This window comes from Vidua macroura, chromosome 5 (assembly GCF_024509145.1).
Source record: "Vidua macroura isolate BioBank_ID:100142 chromosome 5, ASM2450914v1, whole genome shotgun sequence".
Taxonomy (NCBI): domain Eukaryota; kingdom Metazoa; phylum Chordata; class Aves; order Passeriformes; family Viduidae; genus Vidua; species Vidua macroura.
In genome coordinates, this window is record NC_071575.1 from 38167315 (window position 1) to 38190674 (window position 23360).

At 37.5% G+C, this 23360-nt stretch overlaps 1 protein-coding gene across 3 annotated transcripts in view; it reads right to left on the reverse strand.

The window, feature by feature from the left end:
- Nucleotides 1–23360, reverse strand: part of TBC1D15 (TBC1 domain family member 15) — a 33458-nt gene that overhangs the window by 10016 nt on the left and 82 nt on the right. For 2 of the 3 annotated variants that reach the window (XM_053977191.1, XM_053977189.1), the window contains exons 2-10: nt 12403–12501; nt 12087–12161; nt 11219–11357; nt 9232–9442; nt 5253–5352; nt 3990–4187; nt 2386–2514; nt 796–899; nt 442–536 (exon numbers count right to left, since the gene is read on the reverse strand). In XM_053977191.1, coding sequence (XP_053833166.1) covers nt 442–536; nt 796–899; nt 2386–2514; nt 3990–4187; nt 5253–5352; nt 9232–9442; nt 11219–11357; nt 12087–12161; nt 12403–12501 — 1150 coding nt within the window. Of the gene's footprint in view, nt 1–441; nt 537–795; nt 900–2385; nt 2515–3989; nt 4188–5252; nt 5353–9231; nt 9443–11218; nt 11380–12086; nt 12162–12402; nt 12502–23360 lie in introns of those variants that run through there. The other variant, XM_053977190.1, reaches the window with a different exon arrangement.

Sequence of the window (23360 nt, forward strand, 5' to 3'; positions counted from 1 at the left end):
AGATAAATGAGAATACAAACTGCTAATACTCAGCAAAATTTGATTAAATTTTTAGAAGTAGGTGTTAACCCCAGAAGTCAGAATGCACATACACAAATCCCCATAAGAAATTATAAAATATGAACAGACATTTTCACATTCATACTGGACGTCATTATTTTAACAAGATTTCCAGTAAAAACACATTATGACATAACACAAAATAAAGAGTCTTTTGTTGTTGAGTAAAGGAAGTTTAAAAATCCAGTTAGTAACACTAATATGTAAAGCTCTGAATTACTCTGCTTGAGAAAGTTTTAATATTAAGTACATAACCCAGTTTAGACACCTCTGAAAAGAGCAACATTTCATTTTTAGTGCGTCTTCATGCAGGCTCTTCAATTTCATATTAACTTTTAAAAGTGTGTGTGCATTTAGATATGTTTCTAAACATGAATTTACCTATAAGACTGCGGTAATCTCTTAATCTTGAATTTCGCTTTTCCTGCTCCTCACTGACAGATTTCCACTGCAGTTTCATCCTGAAATATTCATCCCTGAAGAAGAACGACAATTTTGAAACCAAACATTCACCTTTCCGTCTTTTAATTTAAGCATTCATTCATTCTTTGAGATAAATGGGATAACAACACCTGTTTATGTAATGTTTTCAGTAAAACTATTTTTAAGAAGATGTCACAGGTTCTTGCATTCAACAACTTTAGCAGCTGTCTTTCAAAGGGCTTTCTACATCACTATGTCTTAAAAAGATGCACCTTTTAAATTTATTTTGTAAGAAAATGTCACTGTACTCACGTTTTCCTTTTTTGCAGATTTGCTCTCTCTTCTTTAGTGCTATTCCAAGGAAAATATCCCAAAAGAAATTTCCATGCCTCTTTTCTTAAAGTATGGCACAGACCCTAGGGACAAAAGGGTTTGACGCATCAACAAAAGAATTATCATACTGTGAGGAAACATTCCTAGACTGATACAACACTTCCCAAAGTAGCAACTTCAAGTCAGTTTCTTTTTACATTGTAGCTAAGTCTCATGTGCTAACTAGGTCTCACGCTGGGAGGAAACAGGAGGAAATGAGAGGATTAAACAGAATACTGTAGAAGCACTGGATCCACACTTAGGTAAAAAAAGAAATTTTAGAAAATATTTTTTTTCCTATATTTTTGCTTAACTGCTAAAAATAAAAAACTTACAGGCATCACAGACTTTAAGAAGTAAAAAAAGTACCTTTAGAAATGTAAAAAATATAACACTGCGTCTGGTTACAGTTGCCAAACTTCTGGTCTTGCCATGAAACAACCTTGAGGACTAGTCTTCCATTTATTTGTGTTTTTAAACAAATATTTTCATCTCACAAGACATGGCTAACCTTCAATGAATCTTTCAGTCAAAAATACTAGCGTCCTTTAAAGAAGCCTGCTTGTCAGAAATCTTCCCAAGTAATGCTCATCATTTTTAGATGACAAAAACGTATGGAGCTGAATCATATCCTGCTCTTATCAAGACAATTTCTTGCAATTCTTGCAGTACAGACATAAGAATAAGGAACTTTTGCTATTAGAGTCCCCACTTCGGAGATCTTGAATCATAAATAAAATAGAGCACTCAGTCCCCTAGTAATGGGCAGAGATTGACAGGAAAGTGGGCTACAGGAAGAAAAGGTTTGTAGTAATTCTCATTATTGTGGAAGGATCCTTAATTGGGCACATCAGGCACACTAATATTGAAGAACAGTGCTATCATTCTCTACTTCTGCTTGTAAACATACACACACAAAATGAATGCATCAAGGCAGCTGCATTCCCACCAAAATATAGAAATACTGAAGTAACATTAGGTAGAAAAGCTACAGGACACAATTAGTTTTCAAAATTTCCATCACTGACACTAAATTCACATTCATATTGTAAAACCCCTCAGTTCAATTAAAAATACCAGCAAAAGTGTTTAGCACTGCTCTGATGAGGGTCAAATCCCAGCAAACAGCTGGGCAAAACCAACAGCTTCTGCTCGAGAAGGACAGGAAAAAACATTGTAAGAGAAAAGAATAAACCAAATATCCTAACACTGCAATACTGGTCTTTTCCTGAAAGCCACTTTCATTTGTTTTATCACTTAAGCATCTGTATTTCCAACTCATTTCCTTTAGCCAGCCACAACAAGATGTCCCTCCTTGTAGAGCACTTTATATAGCTGCAAGACTGCTGAGGTATTTGACTGGCATGAACCCATGCTTATGAAGTCTCTCAATAATGACTGTCTGGGTCATGCTCAAAGTTCTGCATTAAACATTACAAGTTAATGAAAGCAGAATATCCACAGTTTGGAAAGGAAAGTAAAAGCCAGAATCAAGCCATAGGTCTTGCTGAATTTAGAAAAACTAGTTACCCCTTTGAATATCAATCGTTTTATGTAGTCAACATCTAAAATTCTTCCTTCAGAGTCCATATTCTTAGCCCATTCTTCAGCTGACACAGGCTCTCTTCTACTAACTTCAGGTTGTTTCCCTAGGTTGATCTGAAACACACACAAAGGCATTATATGAATCCCAATGAAGTGCTTCAGTAGTTGCAAACAACTGCACAAATGGTACTAAGCTTGCCAGTTTCTTATAGTCAGTGCAATTATATTTCCACATGCACATACCTCAGCAACTCTAAGGATCTAAGGTTGCACCCACATGAGCAAGTAGAGTGGGCCAACACAAACAGATCCTTAGAGTAAGACACTTGGTGCTGAGGACCTGACTATACATGTTAATATTTCTGATTTTGGAGGATGTATGTGTGTTTTACATAACCTTCTAATTCCACAAACACCTCTGAGCTAGCTTCCCATGAACTAATGCAACACAGCAAACAAGGATAATCGGGAGCTTCACTTCAAAAACACATTCCTGATACATATGAGTGCATCTTACAAGAGAACTGAAAACCAGCCTGGGTTTGGAGATGCTATCCCTACATAGACTGCACAATGTGACTAGAAAGATCAGTTTTAGTACACAGCCTCTTAAAAAACCCAAGGATGTATGTGCTTTCAGAATTTATAACACCCATCAAAAGTTTCAGTTTGTGCTTAGTCTCTCAGTTCCCAAATTCCATATCTAAGTACAGGAGAATTCAGCAGAAAGTAAATTCTTACTTTCTAAAAATACTTTTATGATAGCAACCCCCAAATCAATTTGTATTTCAACTCTTTAGAAGTCCAAGGCATTCGTCAGATTAAAACATATAGGTCAATGTTATTTTCCATATATAGCATTTGTTATATTTTTTCTCATTGACAAATTAACAAAGTGCTAGGCAACAACTTCTTAGAATTATGTTGTTCATGCAGCTACTGCTAAGATATTAACACTAGCTTGAACTCAAAAATTCCCTCATATAAAATAGTTTAATGTTTTAAAAATATGTAAGCTGCTCAAATAATAATCACAAGCATTTAAAAATAAAGCTTTTCCACATATCTGTAAAAGACTCCAACAGGTGTCCACAGTGATTCATGATCCAATGATAAATTCAGTCTAGCTTTGGTTCAAATCATGCATATATCTGTAATTTGTACATTCTAGACATTAATTATCCAATTAATTTTTTTTTTTGATCTCAAAAGAAACTGAAATGTTAGGAGCGACTAGCCAAGAAAGTTGGTTATTAGCCTGCATTCTCCAATTTTACTTAATATAGCTCTAATTGACCTCAGAGGAAACACTGAACATAAAATCAGACACCTTTTAAGGTAGTGCCTCTAACATAACTATAGTCACCATTTCATTAATTACAAACTTCCTTTCAAAGAAAACTCACGTTCACAGACATAAGAATGACATACTCAAAAGTAACTGATGATGATCTTAATCCTTGTGAATAAATGGTAATATGCCACAATTGCATAAACAGTATAACTCATCATGCTTCAAGTCCTACATTTCTTTTAAATGAGTGCATAAAACCAATCAGTGCATCCGTGTCATTAATTTATAGACTCACTCGTGTAATGACTTCAAATCCTGGCTCTTCCTGCTGATTTATCTTCAGCCCTGGAATGGTATCATTGAGGAAGTCTGCCATTTCTGATGGTGGTCGCCTCTGATTTGATTGATCACTTGAACGTAAACTACCAACAATATAGTTTGTGACTTTGGAAAATTTTCCCATTGTTACTACGTATGGATCTTTCTTCCATTTCTGTTATAACATGGAAAACAAGCAAAACACAAACACCTGTGCTTATAATATATTTGTTATTTATATATATATATATATATTCGTAATTCTTGTACTCAAAGGAAAACATCAGGAAAGGTATTGTAGATCTCAAAATTATTTAAGTTTCATGTATTGGTAGTAATACAGAACAGTCATCACATGATTAAAAAACACATCTTAAGTATGAAGATAATACTGCTAAATTGATTTGACAGATTGGATAGCAGTGTTTTCAGCAAGCCTGACCTACACATATAACTGGATCAGATCCACTGTTTGCTATCAGTGATTCATGGCACAAAACAGAAACCTTACACCCAGTTTCCCTACCCTCACAGAGAAAACAGTCTGAACAATCATGTACTCTGCTAGGAATTTCACACAAATTTTGATTTGACAACTAAATCCAGAAACGAATGTAATTAATTCATGAAGAATTTCTTTAATTAAACACATCAGTGGATAAACCCTATGTCCTCATTTAAGTCACTCAAGTTTTGCTGCTGACTTTCACAAGTCCATAAGCCCCACCAAATGATAAACCGTTTAGTATTAAAAAACCCCGTATTTTTAGCCAATACTGTCCTCTTTGGTGCTGTATTTCCATTATCCCTTCAAAAGCCTCAGAAAATATCAATGAAAAGAATACTTAGTCAAGGAAAACTTAGAAAATTATAATTAATATGTTGTGGTATCTCCTGACATATTTCCTTTCCCCACTAAGACTAAGACAAATGTATGAATCACAGAGAACATGAACTTGAATAGGTTTGAAATAATACCACAGGAAAGTTAAGAAGTTATTACATCATAGAAAACAACTTACAATTAAGTGTACTTTCTATAGCAAGCATTTGGTTTAGGATATAGTAAATGCTTCTACAATGGCATTATTCTTGGTAATAATTAACAACAATGTCATAAATGGCATTATTTCTTCTACAATGGCATTAAGTCATTTCTCAGCGAATATTCCTGTGACATGGTAGGGTGCATTTTTTCAATACATGTCTTCAGAATAAAAAATTTGAAGATATTACATACTTGTAATAAGCCATAAGATGGTTCATCAAAGAGATTTTCAAAAGACTGAGACAGTGACTTCTGAGTCTTCACAAGAAGAACCCGTTCATCATGTGGAGATCTACAATAAAATTTAAAAAGCATGTCTGGGTCCAACTGTTTTTTTCTGTAAAATTTTCAGAACATTTACTGGTTTTCTGAAGTCACATTTCAGGCTTTGTGCAAAAAATAAAAGATTTGATGCAAGATCATTCATGTGATGAAAGATCAGTCCTTGGCACAAGTTAACCAACTAATGCTACATAAAACAGAACCTTCATTTTTCAAAAGATTATGTTATTTTTATATTAATTCTGAATTGTACTATTTCATTCCCTGAAAAATGAAGCTTTAGAAAATTTTTTGAGAAATTACACGGGAAGATTACTCCATTTACATGTAGGTGACAAAATTTTCTTCAAGTACATTTTTCTAGTTTTGACAATGGACAAAAAAAAGTGACACAGGAAATGTAGTGAGACACGGCCTCGACACAATATATGCTGAAACTCCCTTAAAATAATAGAGGAAATTAAAAGAGCCTATGTCACCCATACAGTTAAGGAATTCATTCTACCAGTTAGTAAATCTTATATTATGGCACCCTGTAAAACTTTACATTAAGGAATACAAACTGCTTTTCAATGTATGAAAGCACATCAACAAATTCTAACCAATAGTACTACAACAGATCCTGTCAGAATAATTCTAAGATTCATACTGATAGGAGCTTAAAAGACATCATCAGAGCCATCATACTGCAAAACAGAACCACCTCAGTACAGCCCTGCAAATGTATTTCTGTGTAGACTCCAAAAGCTTAATGAACACAAACCTGACTTGGCCTAACTCACTGTATTTGCACACTCCTACTCAATACATTTGCTACTCAACAGGGCTCCATAGGCAGATGAAAATGACACCAAAGGCACTGAAACCATGCTGCTCCTAGTAAGGAATCTTTTCTTTTGCTCTCACACCTACTCCCCCTGCAACATCCCATTTGCCCCCTTCTCCAGCACAGGCACCCCATTACTTCCTTAAGCAGCTGCTGAATCACCAATTTACTGCTCAGTAGATGACAGAAGAGAGAACAGCTCAGAAAGCAGGCTGACATTCAAGCTTCAGAGTTTGTATCCAGGCAGGAGAAAGCCAAGCACTTTGCCATCTGACCCTAATCCATTGCACAGACTTATATTTATAAAATACCTCTCTATTTCTCTCTCACAAAGTTTAAATCCGCTATTTCTAGTCTTTGAAAGAAAAATTACTTTCCTTTTTATTAGCACCTGCATCATCTACCATGTTATTAAAGTCAAAGATAAGAACTTTAATAAGCCTTATCTCTTTCCCATTCCAACAGGACAGGACACTGTAAACACTGACGGATATGAAATGCAACAAGAGATCTTCTTTTGAGACAGCCAGACATCACAGTCATAGTTCTGAGGCACCAACAGTTAATGAAGCTCAATTGGCTTTTTCTAAAGAGCAGCACAGGGGCAAAGGCTGAGTCATGTATTATGTTTTTCTTAACGAAAAGAATTAAAACCTTGCACCATACCTCTCTTTTAATTAAACACACTTTCTGGACAGTCAGGCAGGTAACAACACCTACTTAAGTAATGTTCAAAAATTTGTGAGCTAGACACTTTCTGAAACTTCCTCATAGTCCTGCAACTTAGAAAGTGTCATCTGTGCACATGGTATTTTCTCAATATTGAGACTGGTGCAATCAAATGACAAGGCACCTAATCCTTAGGACAACAAATCACAACTATTTTGTATGAGTTTCGCTGCTTCATGCTGATTTTAGCAATGATGTGATATTTATAAAGAATAGTGTTAGAGAAGGACAAAATCTTGAGGTAATAGGAACATAAGAAAATACCTATAACATAAAGAGAATATATACGTAAGCTAAAATTTCTGCCTTAATATCAATATCCCATATTTTATAAAATACAAGTTGGGATAACAAGTAATTACACTGACAAATATTTACTTGTGGCATCCAGACAGCTGAGTAAACATCTTTTCCTAAATGAGGTTGTGAGCTGAGATACATTATGTACTAAAGAATGAATAACCATTAGGAAAAAACAGAAACATACAGATTGACTCTGTCATTTCCATAACTTGGATGGCCTATTTGTTCTTTTCTCTTTCCTTAGAAAAAAATAATCATAATTCATGACTAGACAACAGAAGATAATTTGGTGACAGAAGAGACCTTAACTGAATAAGGAAACTAAAACTGGAAGTTCCTGCTCACATCAATGCTTAAGGTCATCCAAACTGAATTTCCGTAGCTATCATTGCTTTTTGCTTTAAAGTTCCTGAAGTATCTGCTCTTGTATTCATTAATGCTTACAACTGTTCAAGGTGGCAATACCAAGCAGCACAGCACAGCCTGGAAGCTTGAACATCACCTCAAGTTTTGCTGTCTTATCCTAGAAATCAGTTAGAAAATTTCAAATATGTTGTCGCAGTCCACAGGTAACAGATTACACAGATCTGATATAAAGCTTTCTGTGACTCAGAACAACAGGACAACAATGTTTCCCTATGCCTGCAGAGGCTGGGAAATTATGAATCTAAATGACAATGTTTAAGGAAGGGAACCTAGAGAAAAAAAAAACCCTCAGGATTTAAGATGAAGTTGTCATTCAAAATTTTCTAATTTTCTAATCTACAGTTGTACAGAGAATATTCCTATTTACAAGTTCATCCTGTCCCCCTATTAGCCTCTCCTTTGGTCTTCCTGACTTTTCCCCTTACAAAGCTCACATACAATGCTACAGCCATTCTACCAACTGGACACACTGACCATGCTACCTTCTCCAAGCAGCTGAAAACTTCTGATTATCACAAACCCCAACACCATGTCTTGAAACTGTCAAAGGCTTTCACAAATCAGTTCAATAAATATACAACCACTCACATCCTACTGACTTGTTCTCCAGCAAAATTTTCCTCAGTATTACTCAGCATCAACCTGCCCTACTTGTTGAAGGCATCTCTGGCCTCAGTGATGCTACTAATGTAAGAAGAGCCCTCTATAAGGATTCCTACAGCCATTTCACTATCCACCTTCAAATCTGTCATTACACTATTATGTTGCAAGTGACAATAGCAAAACACTTTTGAAAACAAATTACAGGCTACACTAATATTACAGCTGTTATGGGTATACATGTCATATCACATTTATTTCTCCATATTCTATCTAACCTTATTTACCTGTTGGCTTCTTAAATTATACTTATGCCTACATAGTGAGAGCAGAAAATTTTATTTTATTCTACATGTATGCATGCTGATCAAAAAGGCTATCCTAGTAAAAAACTTGGAGGTAGCACAATATAACTACACAACAACCTCAAATTATTTAACAGAATGACAGGGTCTTAATTATATTTACACTCAGATAGTTGATTTGTGTAGTAAAGATCAAGAGCAAAACACTGACCAGGAAAGAAATTACAGGGGAACAGAACTGGGGAGGAAAACATTTATATACCAATTGATCTAGCTGACAGTACTGTAAATTACCTTGCACACTCATGTAAATACTCATGCATATTTTGCACAAAGGAGAGCATCTCAAATTGTAAACAAATTATCACATTTTATAGAAGCAGCTCATGAAGGATTTAGCTTTTACACTGCATGTTCATAAGAAGCCTCTGCACCCACTAGAGGGAGCAACTGAGGCATCCAGTGCTAGTAACACTTCAGATTCTAAAATACATCATAAATCAATCCAACAATTTTTAAACTTCAGCTTACATTCCAAACGCATATGTGAAACCACAGTTTCAGTCACCTTGAAAACTATTTCTACTAATTAAAAAAGGAATGGAATAACAATCAGGAAGTATTACACTGAAATTCTTTAGGTGATTTAAGTAAACCAATAATCTGTATTTTACAGAACTAAATGTTGTCTGATACTTACTCATTCAGTGCAACATGCTTTTCAAGACATTTAATCAATGGTTTGCTATCTCCATGATGAAAGTGAAGAGCTGGAAGCTTCACATCATCCTTCAGACAGAACACCAAATAAGACCATCCCATGCCTTTTTTGTTTTGTTTGATTGATTTCAGATCTGTCAAACTGAACAGGAACGACCACTTGCTTTCTCTGTTTGCATGAGTTGTAGCATCTTAAAAACAAAATTAGCACATTATTTTAGTTTGACTTTCAGTGTTAGCAATTATAAATACATTTTATCTGTCACTGTTCCTAAAAAACAAACTCTAAACATAAACACCAGCATTGGTTCTAATAATAAAATGCACACTGTAACTACTATTTCTGGATTTCCCTTTGAGCCTCCTTGTAAAACAATCAACAAGTACATCAGGCTACTCCCCTAAAACTGTACCTACAGTTTATAGGAAAAGGTTTTTCACCCAGAGGATGGCTGGGCACTGGAACAGGCTCCCAGGGACGTGGTCATGGCATTAAGCTTAACAAGAGTTCAAGAAGCATTTGAACAACACTCTCAGGTATACGTGTGATTCTTGGGGTTGTCCTGTGCAGGGCCAAGAGATGGACTTTGATCATCCCTGTGGGTCACCTGCAACTCAAGATACTCTGTGATCCTACAACAGAGGTGATCAAGCAGTTAAATGTACATCTTATGTATCAAATTCCAGCAGCAAGCTAAATCCAACCTGCACCTCGACCAGGTAGTGCTACTTACTCAGACTAAACATGATATGTGCCACAATCCTATAACCTATATATTACCCACAGTTGCTAGCCACATGTCATGTAAGGCTGCTACCGAAGTAAGGGCAAAGGAATTGGAAATCTCCCCCTCACCCTTTCCTCCTGTAGTGTGCAAGCTTGCATACATGCTGTGCAAAACTGCATATATTCAAGGAGAAGGGATTAAAGTGTCCTTTACCAGAGGACACTTTTGCCAGCATGTCCAGAAGGAATTTGGGACACCCCCTGGCCTGCTCATATCAAATTATAGCAATTGGAAATAAGCAAGAAGTGGCAAAGAGCATAATCCAAGTCTGTAGTCCTCAGTGACACTTCGTATGGATGAAGACATGCTCTGCTGACTGAAGATGAAAATTCAATACAAACTAGTGATGTGGTAAGCCATATTTACCCAACAGAGATGCTATGTGTGTGTGTGTATATAAAAAAGCCAAGGACTGTGCTTTACTCAAAAACATTCATAATCTGACATCTTAACCCTGTAGTCATACAAGACGGGCATGACATTTAAAACCATTATATGTCACTGTTAAGAATATCCGTAATTATAAAAATGGTAAAACAAGCACAATAATCCCCAGTTACAGGCTGAAATAATACACGGAAAACAAGTATTATTAAACAAAAAACACTATGTGAGAATCAGAGAAAAAAAGATTACTCGAGAATCACTGTTCTTTTGTCACAACTCGTTTTTCAACATTTCTACTGAGACACTATAACAAAAATGGTGTAGCTGTAGAATTATTTTGTCCACATAAAAAAGACCATATTAAAGACCTATGTATGTCATAATTGTATATTCCATCTCCCGCTGCTGCTGCAGTATGGAAAGGCATTCTTTTTCTATATTCATTTCTAACATAACATCTAGTTTGAATTCCACTTGTTTTAAAGAGCGCAAGCCCGGTGCAGATAAAACTGCTACTACATCTAATGATGAAGCAAGAAGTTAGATTTAATGGTCTTTTTCAATACTCTACTTCCAATTCTCTACCAATTTAAGGAAAAAAGAGGCAGATGACAGCTATTCCACTTGTAAATGTTTTTCCACACCCAGAGATTCACCTCTTAGCACAAATGAATCCCAGCCTTTCAAAAAGGCTATTCTTAAAGGCAATTCTTCAGTTACAAGTTGCCATCATGGAAGAAAACCAGAACACTGTACACACAAAAAAGCCCTCCACGTTGTTTTGTTAAGTACCTCCATTTGAATGAGGTTTCTTCTTAAAAGAGACTGTGGTGACCATGTCCCATTCTGCTTCATAACTACTTGGACGGTCTGCTCCTCGGGAACATTTTTCTTTTGGAGTTTGAGTCCACTCCACAACAGAACTGGAATCCTGAGAGAAACAACAAAACCAACTAGCAAAAAAAAATAAGGCATGAAAATTGACCTAGTTTCTCAGATTCAACATGAAGAATCAGCATCTTTATTTTGTAGATTAAAAGAAAATGTATTGAAATCCTCAGAAACATGATACAGTTCAACACAGGAAACTTGGACTTATGACTATGTGGTTTTACTTAGTAAATTCCAACATCCTAAAATATCTTTGCCTCTCTTGCAGACTCTATGACCATAACAAATTATTCATTTAAGTGTAAAATTTGAATCTTTTTTATTTAGCCCCATCCTCTTAACACTGATTAAATACCATATATCACTGCATCTTGGAACCCCCACAAACTTCTGTTTTTATTTTGCATTAGAACAGCACCTCTCACTTTCATGTCTATCTATGAAGAGTGAATCACCCAACTACAACACAGTAGATGCAGAGGGACTGGTGACTGTTATATATTTACACTCATTTGGTCTTTACTATTCATAGCTAGTCCCCTACTATTTTATTTGTGAACCAAGTAAAAACTAAATACAGTCAACCTACACACATATTCTAATAACCTGAACTGGCCTGCAGTCTGCAAGTAAGATTCCTACATATAGCTATTACTACCAATAATAAATAAGCTTTGCTTCCAGTTATGAAATTACCTACGCATTAGTTAACACAAAATAAAATCTCTGGAGAAATATAATGAAGAACACAGATATCTAACAAACAAACCTTTCCAGCACAGAGGATATTAGAAGTATCCAAAGTCTCATCCAGTGGTCTCCAGTCTACTACCACTTCATTTTCCTACAATACAAATCACAAAAAATTCAACACTACACAGCAAAGTACCTATTGCCATACATAGTCATGGTGTGACTATGTTAAAACTTACATATACATATAAACGATGACAACGTCAAACACAATGTGATGTTTGTTCATTTACAAAATCCTACACTTTAAAAAGACATTTAAGATTTGCCAAACTTGTTATGTGCTTTGCCAACAAATACACAAAAGTTCTGTAACTGTATTACGCAAATACCTTTTCTATGACACGCAGTATTCCTGCTATTAAGCTGTCCTGGTCATCATTTTTTCCACAGGAGGAGTGAATGAAAACTCCTTCTTGCTCATATACAACCTATAACAAAATGAGTAATGAAATTTAAAAAACAATGTTTTAAAATCCTTAAAATTGTTTATCCCCCTATGGTACTTGTTATCATTTTGACTCACTGACAAAATTTGAAATAAACACTTCTATCTTGTTAGGAATTCTGTTACAAAGAGTCCAAGATCCAAGTCTTTCACTTACCTAAATCAAGAAACAAGAGGAAATGGAACTGATCAAACTTACCCTCTAAGCAACATACTGACTACTAATATTTTGTTAAAACACCACAAGAAAATGCATTCAAAACGTAGTTATTTTTAAATCAGCAGGCACAGGTTCAATGAAAGTCCTATACAGCTTTTAAAACATTAAAAGGCTTTCTTATATAGTCGGCCTTTCTGCGACCTGCCATTAAGAATTGAAATTATAAAACTAATTTAAATTTTAAATGGACCAAATAGTGTAAAAAGATGAACTCCAGAGAAATAAAAAAACTATAATCTGAAATTAAATGCCTAATCCTACATTCAGGGCCAGTAGTAGCAAAGATTCCATCTGAAAGGTAGGATATGTAACAGTTGGATAAGAAAGGCTTGTAGGAATGCACACAGCCCACATAACTTTTGCATTTAAGCATTTTCAAAACACTTCACAGTACTCTGATCATGCTCTCAAAAAAAAAAAAAAAAAAAGAGAACCCTTTGCTGTCAAAATTTAGCAGGCTTTTCAAAGCTACATACACATACACTTAAAAGCTCTATAAATACTGTAAATGGGTCCTATTTTACACAGGTCTAAGAGTGAAGAGTCCCTTCGATTTTGTGAAAGTGAAATAAATCAAATAGTTACAGTAATTGTTTCAGAACCATTTTCATTTTCACTCTAAGATGCGAACACTGCCTTAAGAAACATATTTTTAAGGGCAAAGCCTAGAAATTTTTAACTAATGAGAGACAGATAATGTATTTCTTTGGTTCTAAAATATCAAGAGCTATTTTTCTCATTTATCTGCTTTCTAAAATCATTACACTTGTAGTCAGGCCAGTAAACTAAAAGGTTAGGTGTGTAAGCTTAACTAGCCAGATGAGAAAACATGGCTTAAAAAGAGCCATAAAATTCACTTAATTCATCCTTTCTGTTTTAGTTTTGCTTCAGTTTCTCTACCTTTTACACAAGCAAGAAATGTCAGGAATGTCCTGGTTAAACAGAAATATCACTTGGAAGAAAACTCTAAAGGTCACTTAGCACATCTGCTTGAAGGATTATTAACATCATTGCCTTTAGAATATTGGAAGTCTTCTTTCCTGTTGTCTATTACAGTTTTTTTTCTCCTTTCTATCCAAAAAGATCCTCACTCTATTTCTACCAATTATCTGTTTTCAAATTCAGTTCTGTTCAAACAAGGCAACCTTGACATTTATTTAAATTTTACCTTCTAGCTATTTGGACCTGATCTATCATGAAAACTACTCAGAAATATGAACCAGTCATCAACCACTGCTCCAAGAAAAAAAAAAAAAAAAATAAAAATCTATTTGTATCAGAGTTATACTGGTAGAAGTGCACTTCTGCCAAAAATGTTAGTAAGTATCATAAAGTATACCTTCTCACTCTAGAAGGTATGATGTCCAATAACTGTTTTTATTATTTTTCTGTCCATTAATCTCTCAGAAGGACAAACACTTCCTTTCACGGGAAAAGAAAATGTGTTTCCAATGCCACAGTTGTCACGCAACTGAAAAATCTTACATTGCTCTTTGTAAGAGCTTCAGCTCCCTGTGCCATGCTCCACCAAAATAGGTGATAAAACCAAAGCACATGCTCAGAACTTCAGAGGCTGTTTGTAAAACAGAGGACTGGTCACAAAGCACCTCACTCCCCTCATACTGTTATTTAAGAGAAAATCTTCTCCAAGTTTGAAAGGCCAGAAGGCCAAGCTGCTGAGATTTTTCTTTTCCAATCACAAGCATGATCTATTTATATACTTTTTCCAACTGTTAACTGGAACTCTAACTAATTTGAAGAAAGAGATAACACTGACTGTACAAAAGAGTATCTAGATGTTTTTCCTCAGTTAATCCCTCTGCAGAACATTTTGGGAGTTACCATCTTGAATTCTTCAAAATACTGAGCCACTCTATTCAGCAGTACTTTGTAAGGTAACTCCATAAATGCATTTGAACAAACTGAGCTTGGAAATAGTGGTAGCACCTGAAATTAGCTACACTGGGTAGCTATATTTCACACAAAGTTCTTAGCAAGCTGAAAATTCAAAAATGCTATTAAGTATTCTTACAGTACTTTACAGTAAAACATAGCTTGTTACAGATTTTTGTTTTCTGGTACTGCAACACTGGCAAGCTATTTAAAATCAGCTTAAAGACTAAAAGTAATGTTAAATTACATGTACAAGTGATTAGTACTAAGGAAAGTATCAAACTGAAAGACAGTATACCAATAGTTAGATTTGAGTAAAATCCCACCTATCAGCAGACAACTGCTACTAAACTTAGTAGCTCAATCTCGCACACTGCGTGGCCTACAAAGGTTTTTGCTCAGGGCCTCTGCAGCCCAATATTCAGGGAAACGCCTGGTGAGTCAGCACACTTGGACCTCTTAAGCATGCAAGAAAACAGATTTCAAAACTAAGTAATGGCTTCACACACTGCCTCTTGCCTAAGCAGTAGGTTACTGCAGAACATGCAAAAAGGCAGTAAATGTTGGAGTATGACCTGAAGCATCAGGAAAATACTTGTGTAAGGTCTGCATGCGACATCTACGTACTGAGATCCTACATATGGAGAGAGTAGAAGGAATTAGATATGGGCAGGGCAAGATAATGAGACTGATGCCCTCTCATTAGCTGTTGAAGTAACTATAACCCCTCCAAACCCAACCCAAATCTGCTTCTGTATTACCTGTCAACCCCCTCGGCATACGAAAACAACCTAACCTCCTTGAAATCTTGATAATCTTTAACCTTTAGTTAAGTAGGAAGGCTTCATTATCCACTGTGTGAAAGAATTAAAGAGTTTTAAAGAATATTATCTGCTCAGTTAGTCCATTATGCTTTTTGTATTACAAGACAGGAAAACACCCTACTGGCTCACCTTGGTTTTGTACTATTCATTATTTTACATATTCATCATGGGCTCCTTTACAAATTTGAGAAGTATGTAGAGACAAGCTCAATCTTTCATTTTGTTTTCATATTATTAGAGCCATCACTCTTCCCCTAAATCTACACAAAATCAATAAGCCCATCATAAAAAAAAAGACAAATTGATGTTAATAAGTGCATACCACAGGTCACTAGGTAAGTCAACATGTCCCTAGGATTTTAATAGAATCCCAAAAGTATCCCTCACCCCAGTATTACAGCCCTTCCAACCATCCAGCTAATAAGAATTCTGTGTTCTGCAGTCTATCCACTGGTCCCTGAAACAGAACCTTGGGGAAGAAAAGCCCTTTGTGTTGCTCAGATGCTCGAGGCCAAAACTGCTGTCCAGCAATGACAGGCCTTGCTACAGACTTAAACTGTTTTCTTCTGTACCTGTTTGCAAACATCTACTGAACTGCCCACTGAGATGTGTATGTCACAGGTTTAGATGTTATTACCTACATGAAAGCCAGACTCTGCTGGTTCCACAAGAAAAACACAAATGAAAAAAGAAGAGTGTTTTTCAAAAGCACACACCAATGCAACCAAAGCAAATGAAGATGTAATGTGACAGGAGCTGAATAATTTTGAAAATAACTTGATTTCAAATAAATTTTAATTATATCTTGTGGCTGTACATTGGAATTACTGAAAGATTTTCAGACATTTTACTAGCTTAAAGCTAGTTCTATGCAGAATTGATTTATCCATCCATGGTATCCTTAAGTTCCTAGAATACTTCAAATCATAAGCATTACTTAAGGCAACTTAAGACTGTAAAAGCATTCAGCTGGCAACTTTTTTCTCTAAGAAAATGATGGAGACGGTAGGAAAAAAGTTAGTATGATTTAAGTATTACTTTTTAATAATCCTGAAGTCTCAAGTTTGAAATAAGATGTACCTGAGAAGCTTATGCTCGTAAGTCTTTAGTGCTTATCAAGTAGTCCGAGCTGGCAGCATACAAGCACAATTCACAGCATATTTATTTGTCCAGTTCTATTGAATGAAAACTAGACCCATTGCCTGTCTGTTTCAGAATCCCACCAAAAGCTAAAAATTTATTTAAGTTTCCAAATGCTAGTGAGCCACTTTGACCTGTTTCTTTTTTTCTATGGGTGCTACAGAGGTCAAAGGCAAATTCACAATTAATCAGATCAGTCATTGAAAGCGCTGTACCACACAGAGACAACAGCTATTCCAACTCTTATCCTGACTGAGGGTCTGTATAAATAGGGAACCACAGCAGAAAATTCAGGAAAGCTGCACAAAGCAATAGCTGTCTACCCATCTACTATTAAAAAAACAGATGGAAGCAGCAGGATGTAGGCTCGGTTTACATGTCATGGCGTATGCTAGTTAAGGTTCTGGAAAACTCTTCAAGTATTTATAGTCTGTGTTCAGCAAAAAATAGTTTTCTGAAGTCCCACCATCGCCCCAGTAACATTTTCTGAGAAATAAATTGCATCATTCTTAATATCATAAGGACACAGCATGGACAATGCATATCTCCATATTTCTATTGTTCTGCTTACACTGAGCAGCAAACAGGCAATGTATGTAGGATTTTTGTTGTTTAAGACATGTATGAGCAGAAGGCCTTTGGGATGCTACACCAACAATATATGACAGAATACAAGCAAAGCCTTGTGATTTAATGCTTGCTATTCTATAGCAATCTACAACCCTGTGCTACCCGCTAATGAAAGATGACAACATTGCACCCTAAGACAATGAAGTATCGACAACAAATAAAAGGAGAGCTAAGATCTGGGGCTACCACAGAACAGGATGGTCCTGCCATCCTCACCCATGTATTTTCCACGCTGCCTGTGCTGAGCACCTAAGTATTAGCTGTCACCATGTGTACTGATAGTTTGCATCTCCTGTTCCTAGGTCTGTCACATACCAACAACCTGTCAAACACAGAACATTTGAGAGAAAGGAGAAGCATTGCAACTCTCCCAGCTAGTTAGTCCCATGTTTCAGACACTTCATACTCTCACCCTGTGTTCTTGGGTGAACTCACTCTTGTGAGTGTTCCACTCACTCCCCTTTTCTGCCAGAGTACAGCTCGAGGCCAGCACTGCTCTGCCAAGATGCCATCCAGCATCTCATAACACAGTTTGAAGCTTTTACATAGTCAATCAGCTACTGCCCTGGAGTAAGTTAACAACTATGGCACTGTGTAAATACTGATATTAACAACTTTTCAATAGCAGTTATTTCATTTTTTGCCTCATGTTAGAGAAACAGGTAAAGGACCTCACCAAGGATTCAACAGCTGAAACAGCAAGCAGACATGTTCATAAGAAAGTGACTGAGTAGAAAAGTCTGAATGGTTTGCAAACTTCAAATTAAGGAAAAATGGCTCTGTCCACAAACATCAACAACGGATATAGCAGCTGTGAAGCACCTTATTTTCAGATTCTAATGGAAAGGAAACAGAACAAAAAATGCAACACAGTAAGGAAACAATTACAGGCCAATAAAATTAATTCAGTTTAGACAATGGTTGGCCTAAGTGACCTTACACCCACGAAAGAAAGCAACTTAGTTTATAACTATGCATTAAGTAAAAAGAAATACAACTCAATATAAAAGTATACATTATACTGCTTGAATTGCCATCTTCCTCTTTGGAATAGCTGATGTTTGCCCAAAGCTTACTCACACATCCACTGCTAAAGGGTCAGTGGGCACATTGAAGTACCTACTGCATCAAGAGTCTGCTTCCAACGACTAGGTGCCAATACATTTGAGTGCTCCACAAAGCACCAAGCCAACATTAACTTGATCAACATAATCTTCTGCTCTACAGAAGATATGCTACAATATCTGGCATTTAAATTGTAATAAAATACAAATCACAGAATGGTTTGGGACCTTAAAGATCATCTAGCTGCAAGCCCCCTGCAATGGGCAGGCAACGTTCCACTAGACCAGGTTACTCACAGCCCTATCCAGCATGGTCTTGAACACCTCCAGGGATAGGGAGTAGACAACCTCTCTGGGCAATCTGTTTCAGTGTCCCGCCACACTCAGAGCAAAGAACTTCTCCCTGATATCCAATCTAAACCGAGGCTCTCCCTGCAGCTGAAGGCTATTGCCCCTCATCCTTATCACTACATTCCTCTGGGAAAAATCCCTCTCCAGCTCTCTTGTAAGCCCCCTTTACATACTGGAAGGCACTTCAGGGTGTTCCTGGAGCCTTCTCTTCTCCAGACTGAAAAACCTCAACTCTCTCAGCCTTCCTTCATAGGAGAGGTGCTCCAGCTCTCTGACCATCTTCATAGCCCTCTTTGCTACATTGGATCTATGCCTATGGTGGTGACTCCAGAGATGGACACAGTACTTGACATGGTGTCCTATGAGGGCACAGGAGAGGGGGAAAATCATCTCCCGTGATCTGCTGACCACACTGCTTTTGATGTGGCCCAAAACACAGTTGGCTTTCTGAGCTGCAGGTGGACATTTGAGTCATATTGAGCTTTTCTCCCACAAACAGCCTCAAGTTTTTCTCCCCTGAACTCATCTCAATCTATTCTCCACCCAGCCTGTACTTGTGCTTGGGATTGCCCCACGGACCTTGCACTTGGCCTTGTTGAACCTTGTATGCCTTTTGTCTGCTGAGCCTGTGGCTCAACGTTTTTTCCCAAGGAAGTAACATTTCACACCTGCCAGTCTTAAAAACACCCAATTTCTAGGTGGGGGAGGGGTGGAGAGGGACAGAATCCCACAAATGTTGTTCATGTTGTGACAAATATGAGAAAGCTCTCAACACCAGGAACTACATAAGAAAAGTCTCCTATTTCACCACAGTACATATTTCAAGCTCTCCTCATGTGCTCTGAAGATTTCTTGAACTACAAGGTATTTCTGCTACTCATGCAACAATAGAGGGGTATCAGTGAAAATACAAGTCTGTTCAGGGTACTGACAGCAAGAGCTTCAGTTAGTAACCCACTGGTCCTATTGTAAGTACTTCTGCAAAGAGAAATCTTTAATGAATAGAAAATAAAAAGAAAATACAGAAATTTCAGAATTATCACTTAACTGCTTTACATTCAAGCATATTAAAGCCTTAAGTAAATTCAAGAGAGATAGTCTTCCATTCACAAAGAAAACCTACAAAGTGCAGTATAATCAAAAAGAATTATGATTGTATTCACAGTAAATTATAAAGGCTGAAAAAGATATTAAAAATATTTTAAATCAAATGCTTAATAAAATGGCACAACAATGCATAGTACAGGAGCTTCTGTGCACTCACATTTAACTAGTAGAAGGTGGAACAAGATACTGCCTATCCCACAGAACAGATACACATCTAAAATCATTCGCTGTATCTATGCCAACAAAATACCTGAAGGATGCAAAGCTAATTTTAACACCATATTTAAAAAAAAAACAAAACAAACTTCCACTGAAAACACAGATTCCTTCCCCAAACATACAGCACTAACACCACTACTATTTAGTAATAGCTACAGTGCTCCTTGAACACTTCTAGCTGCTGAACTGGCCAGACATCTGAGCTCAGAGATAAACCTCAGATGTTTGGCCAGTTAACACTCTGAAACTTTAACTCAAAGAGCAAGAGCACAAGCAAGTGAAAAATAACTTATCTGACAGCCCATGTGTCAATTGGTAACTTGAGAAAGATCTAACAGCCCATGTGCTGAAGATACTCTGAACTCCAAGAACATTAAAAAAGTATCATTACTGTCTTTAGATCAGCTGCAATAATCACCTGTATACTGACAGACTGAAATTGAAGCTTGTACTTATTCCCATACACAACTTTTTAGCTCATTTTCTAACACAGTTTTCTGTTATAAGGGTGAATCCAGAATAGGTTCTCTGAATACAATAAACAAAATGCCACTTTTAAAGTAATAAAAAGAGAGAAAATGTACTTGTTTTCATAAAGTATAATATATGTATAATATATAAACATACCTGTTTACATAAAGTCAAAACCTCTGAAAACAAATGACCTTACTACCAAGTTACTTCCAGAAAAAAATGGCAACTCTAAGAAAGGGCAAAAAACTGAAGCTCTCACTGTTCTAGGGCAGATGGTCATTTATAAAGAATGAGTCATGACTCCAGAATTCAACTGCAGTAACTTTTCCTGAACTGAGTTAGCCACCCATTTAGAGAAAAACACTGATAAGAACCTCATAAGAGGTTGCAGCAAGAAAAAAAAAATAACAGGACAAAAGTCCAAGTAAAGTAGTACATGAGATAACCACATATTTAATTCATATCCCATTATTGTACGGAGCAGAAACCAGAGACTACATGAAATAGCTGGATTCTGAATCTACTGATATAAATAATGTCTGGGAAATAAAATTAAAATTAGAAGCATACAAACAAAACAAAAAAACCCAAACAAATAAAACCCCAAAAACCTGCAATAGAGAAGGGAAAGGCAAACAGGGTAAAAATGTAATAGAAACCACAGTCTTATGTGGTTTGCTAAAACAAGTTTTTGTGAAAGTTGAACCAATGCAGGTTATCTCAGCTGCTTAATATACTGCCATGTGCTTTCCATGGGAACCACTTTGTATAATATTTTGCAGAAAAGAGAACATACATTAAAATACATTACTTTCATGTGATAAGATCTGCCACATGAGAATAAAGCACCCCACAAACTGCCTACTGTTCTTTCAGAAAGCTACCACCTGAAACACCCCATTACAATAAATTGCCCAGCCAGAAGGAACACTGCAGTTAACTTAGTACATCCACAGCTTGTAAAAACACTGAAGTGTAAAAGGCCTGAAGTGAGAATGCTGGGTCTGTACCAACCTACACTGCATTTATTCCACCTGGAGTGAAATTTCATTAGTTTGTAAGCCCTTCCAAAATCTTGCTGCTACTCAAAGGAACAATTTGTGGTCCAATGTGTTCCCAACAGAAAACTAACCCAGATAAAAGTAAGCACAGTTGTATGTATTATTTCAGCTTGCTAGATATAATCACTGGCAGATCAAATGAGTACAGTATCCAAGAAAGCAATAGTGCAACACACAGGTGGGGAAATACAGAGAAGGATGGAACTGGTCCTGAGAGCAGCGAAACGTCAAACCAGCCTAGCCACTTCATGAAGTTTGAGAAAACACAACTGTCGTTTTTCCTCTGTGTTAAAAGAGACACGGCAAAGAATGTTACTGAATTAGAAGTTGCATTAGTATTGTGGACATGGCATAACTAAAACAGTTTTGCAATATCTTAAAGATGCAATCTCAGGCAAACAGGGCTCTTGGAAAGGAACAATGAATACACAGCAAATTTACAAACAACTAATCCACAATCATTCTAGCATCTCATATAAACCATCATAATACAGCTGCTTTCACAAGAGACATCCCGAAGAAGATCCTGATAAAACCCTAAGTAGAAAACAAAAAAGCAACCTGAAAAATTAAAACATTAAAATTTTATCTAAAAAAATAAAATATTGCCGTTCATCCAATAAACTTCTGTGTTGATATTAAAATGGATAAAACCAGAAAAGGAACTTCTCTGTATACATAAAAACTGGATGTGCATAGCTAGAAATAGCTGGGAGGACAGTATGGCTATCTTTATATTTACACACTTAACAGCAGTAAAGAACGTAAAAGTAAAATTGCAAAAGCTCCAGCTGCACAAATTGCCTGCTCCAACAATTCTGGTTAAAACGGGTCTGGTAAGGTGGCACAGCTCTAAGGAACTTTCATGCTATAGCTAAGGTCACTCCTCAGCACCCTCGGAGAAGCGCAGACGTGGCTAATTACGTGTGTTCTCATACGCCGAGACCAGCATGAACTGAAACTATCATCTTCTGCCCCGTGCTGGAAAAGTGAAACCGCAGACTATCACACACTCACCATGGCTACGACATACAATCGGACACCACACTGAGATTTTAAATCCTAAATAAAGGATCCACGTGCTTGAGAACACTGCATTGCAAAGCAACGCTTTCAGAAGACAGAGCCATGAAATAAAACTGTTTCTACAAAAAACCAATACGGACGCAATTCGTATCTGTTGGCGGGGGCGGAGGGAAACAGTGGGTGTTGCTTGTACCTCCCTCTCCTGCGAGCTCAGTCCCTGTCAAGCAATAATGTTTCGTTCCGGAACGCTCGGCAAGGATCCGCGACATACAAAAAGTTTTAAATTACCAAATTATAGGACTGACAAGGCTTTGTACCCACGCCGAGGGCAGGTTCTCACACACTACCAGCGCGGAGGCCGGGGGAAAGGCCACTACCGTCCATGAGCACCTCGGGGACACTCGGACACGTAGACGGGACAAGCCGCGTTCCTCTGCCTCAGGCCGAAAGCCAACGCGGCCGCAGAGCTGCCCGCCCCCGGCGGAGAGCGGCCTCCTGCCGCCCTGGGGCCGGAGCCGAGCTGCTGCGGAGGCGCGGGGCGCTGCCCGGCCGGCAGGTGCGGGAAGGGCCCGAGTTCCGCGCGCCGGCCGCGACCGCCTCCGGCGCAGAGGGCCCGCGGCCGCTGCCAGCGCCCGGCCTGCCCGAGGCCAGGACGGCACGTACCCGGAGAGGCGGCCCCGTAAGGTGACACCCGCACGGCGGGGGAAAAGGGACCCGCACGCCATTCAGCGGCCCGACCCCCCCCTTCCCCGCGACTCCCGCCAGCTAGGGTGACCCAGCGCCCGACACGGCGCGTCCCGGGGGGGGAGAGGCCGGCCCCTCCGCCGCTCGTC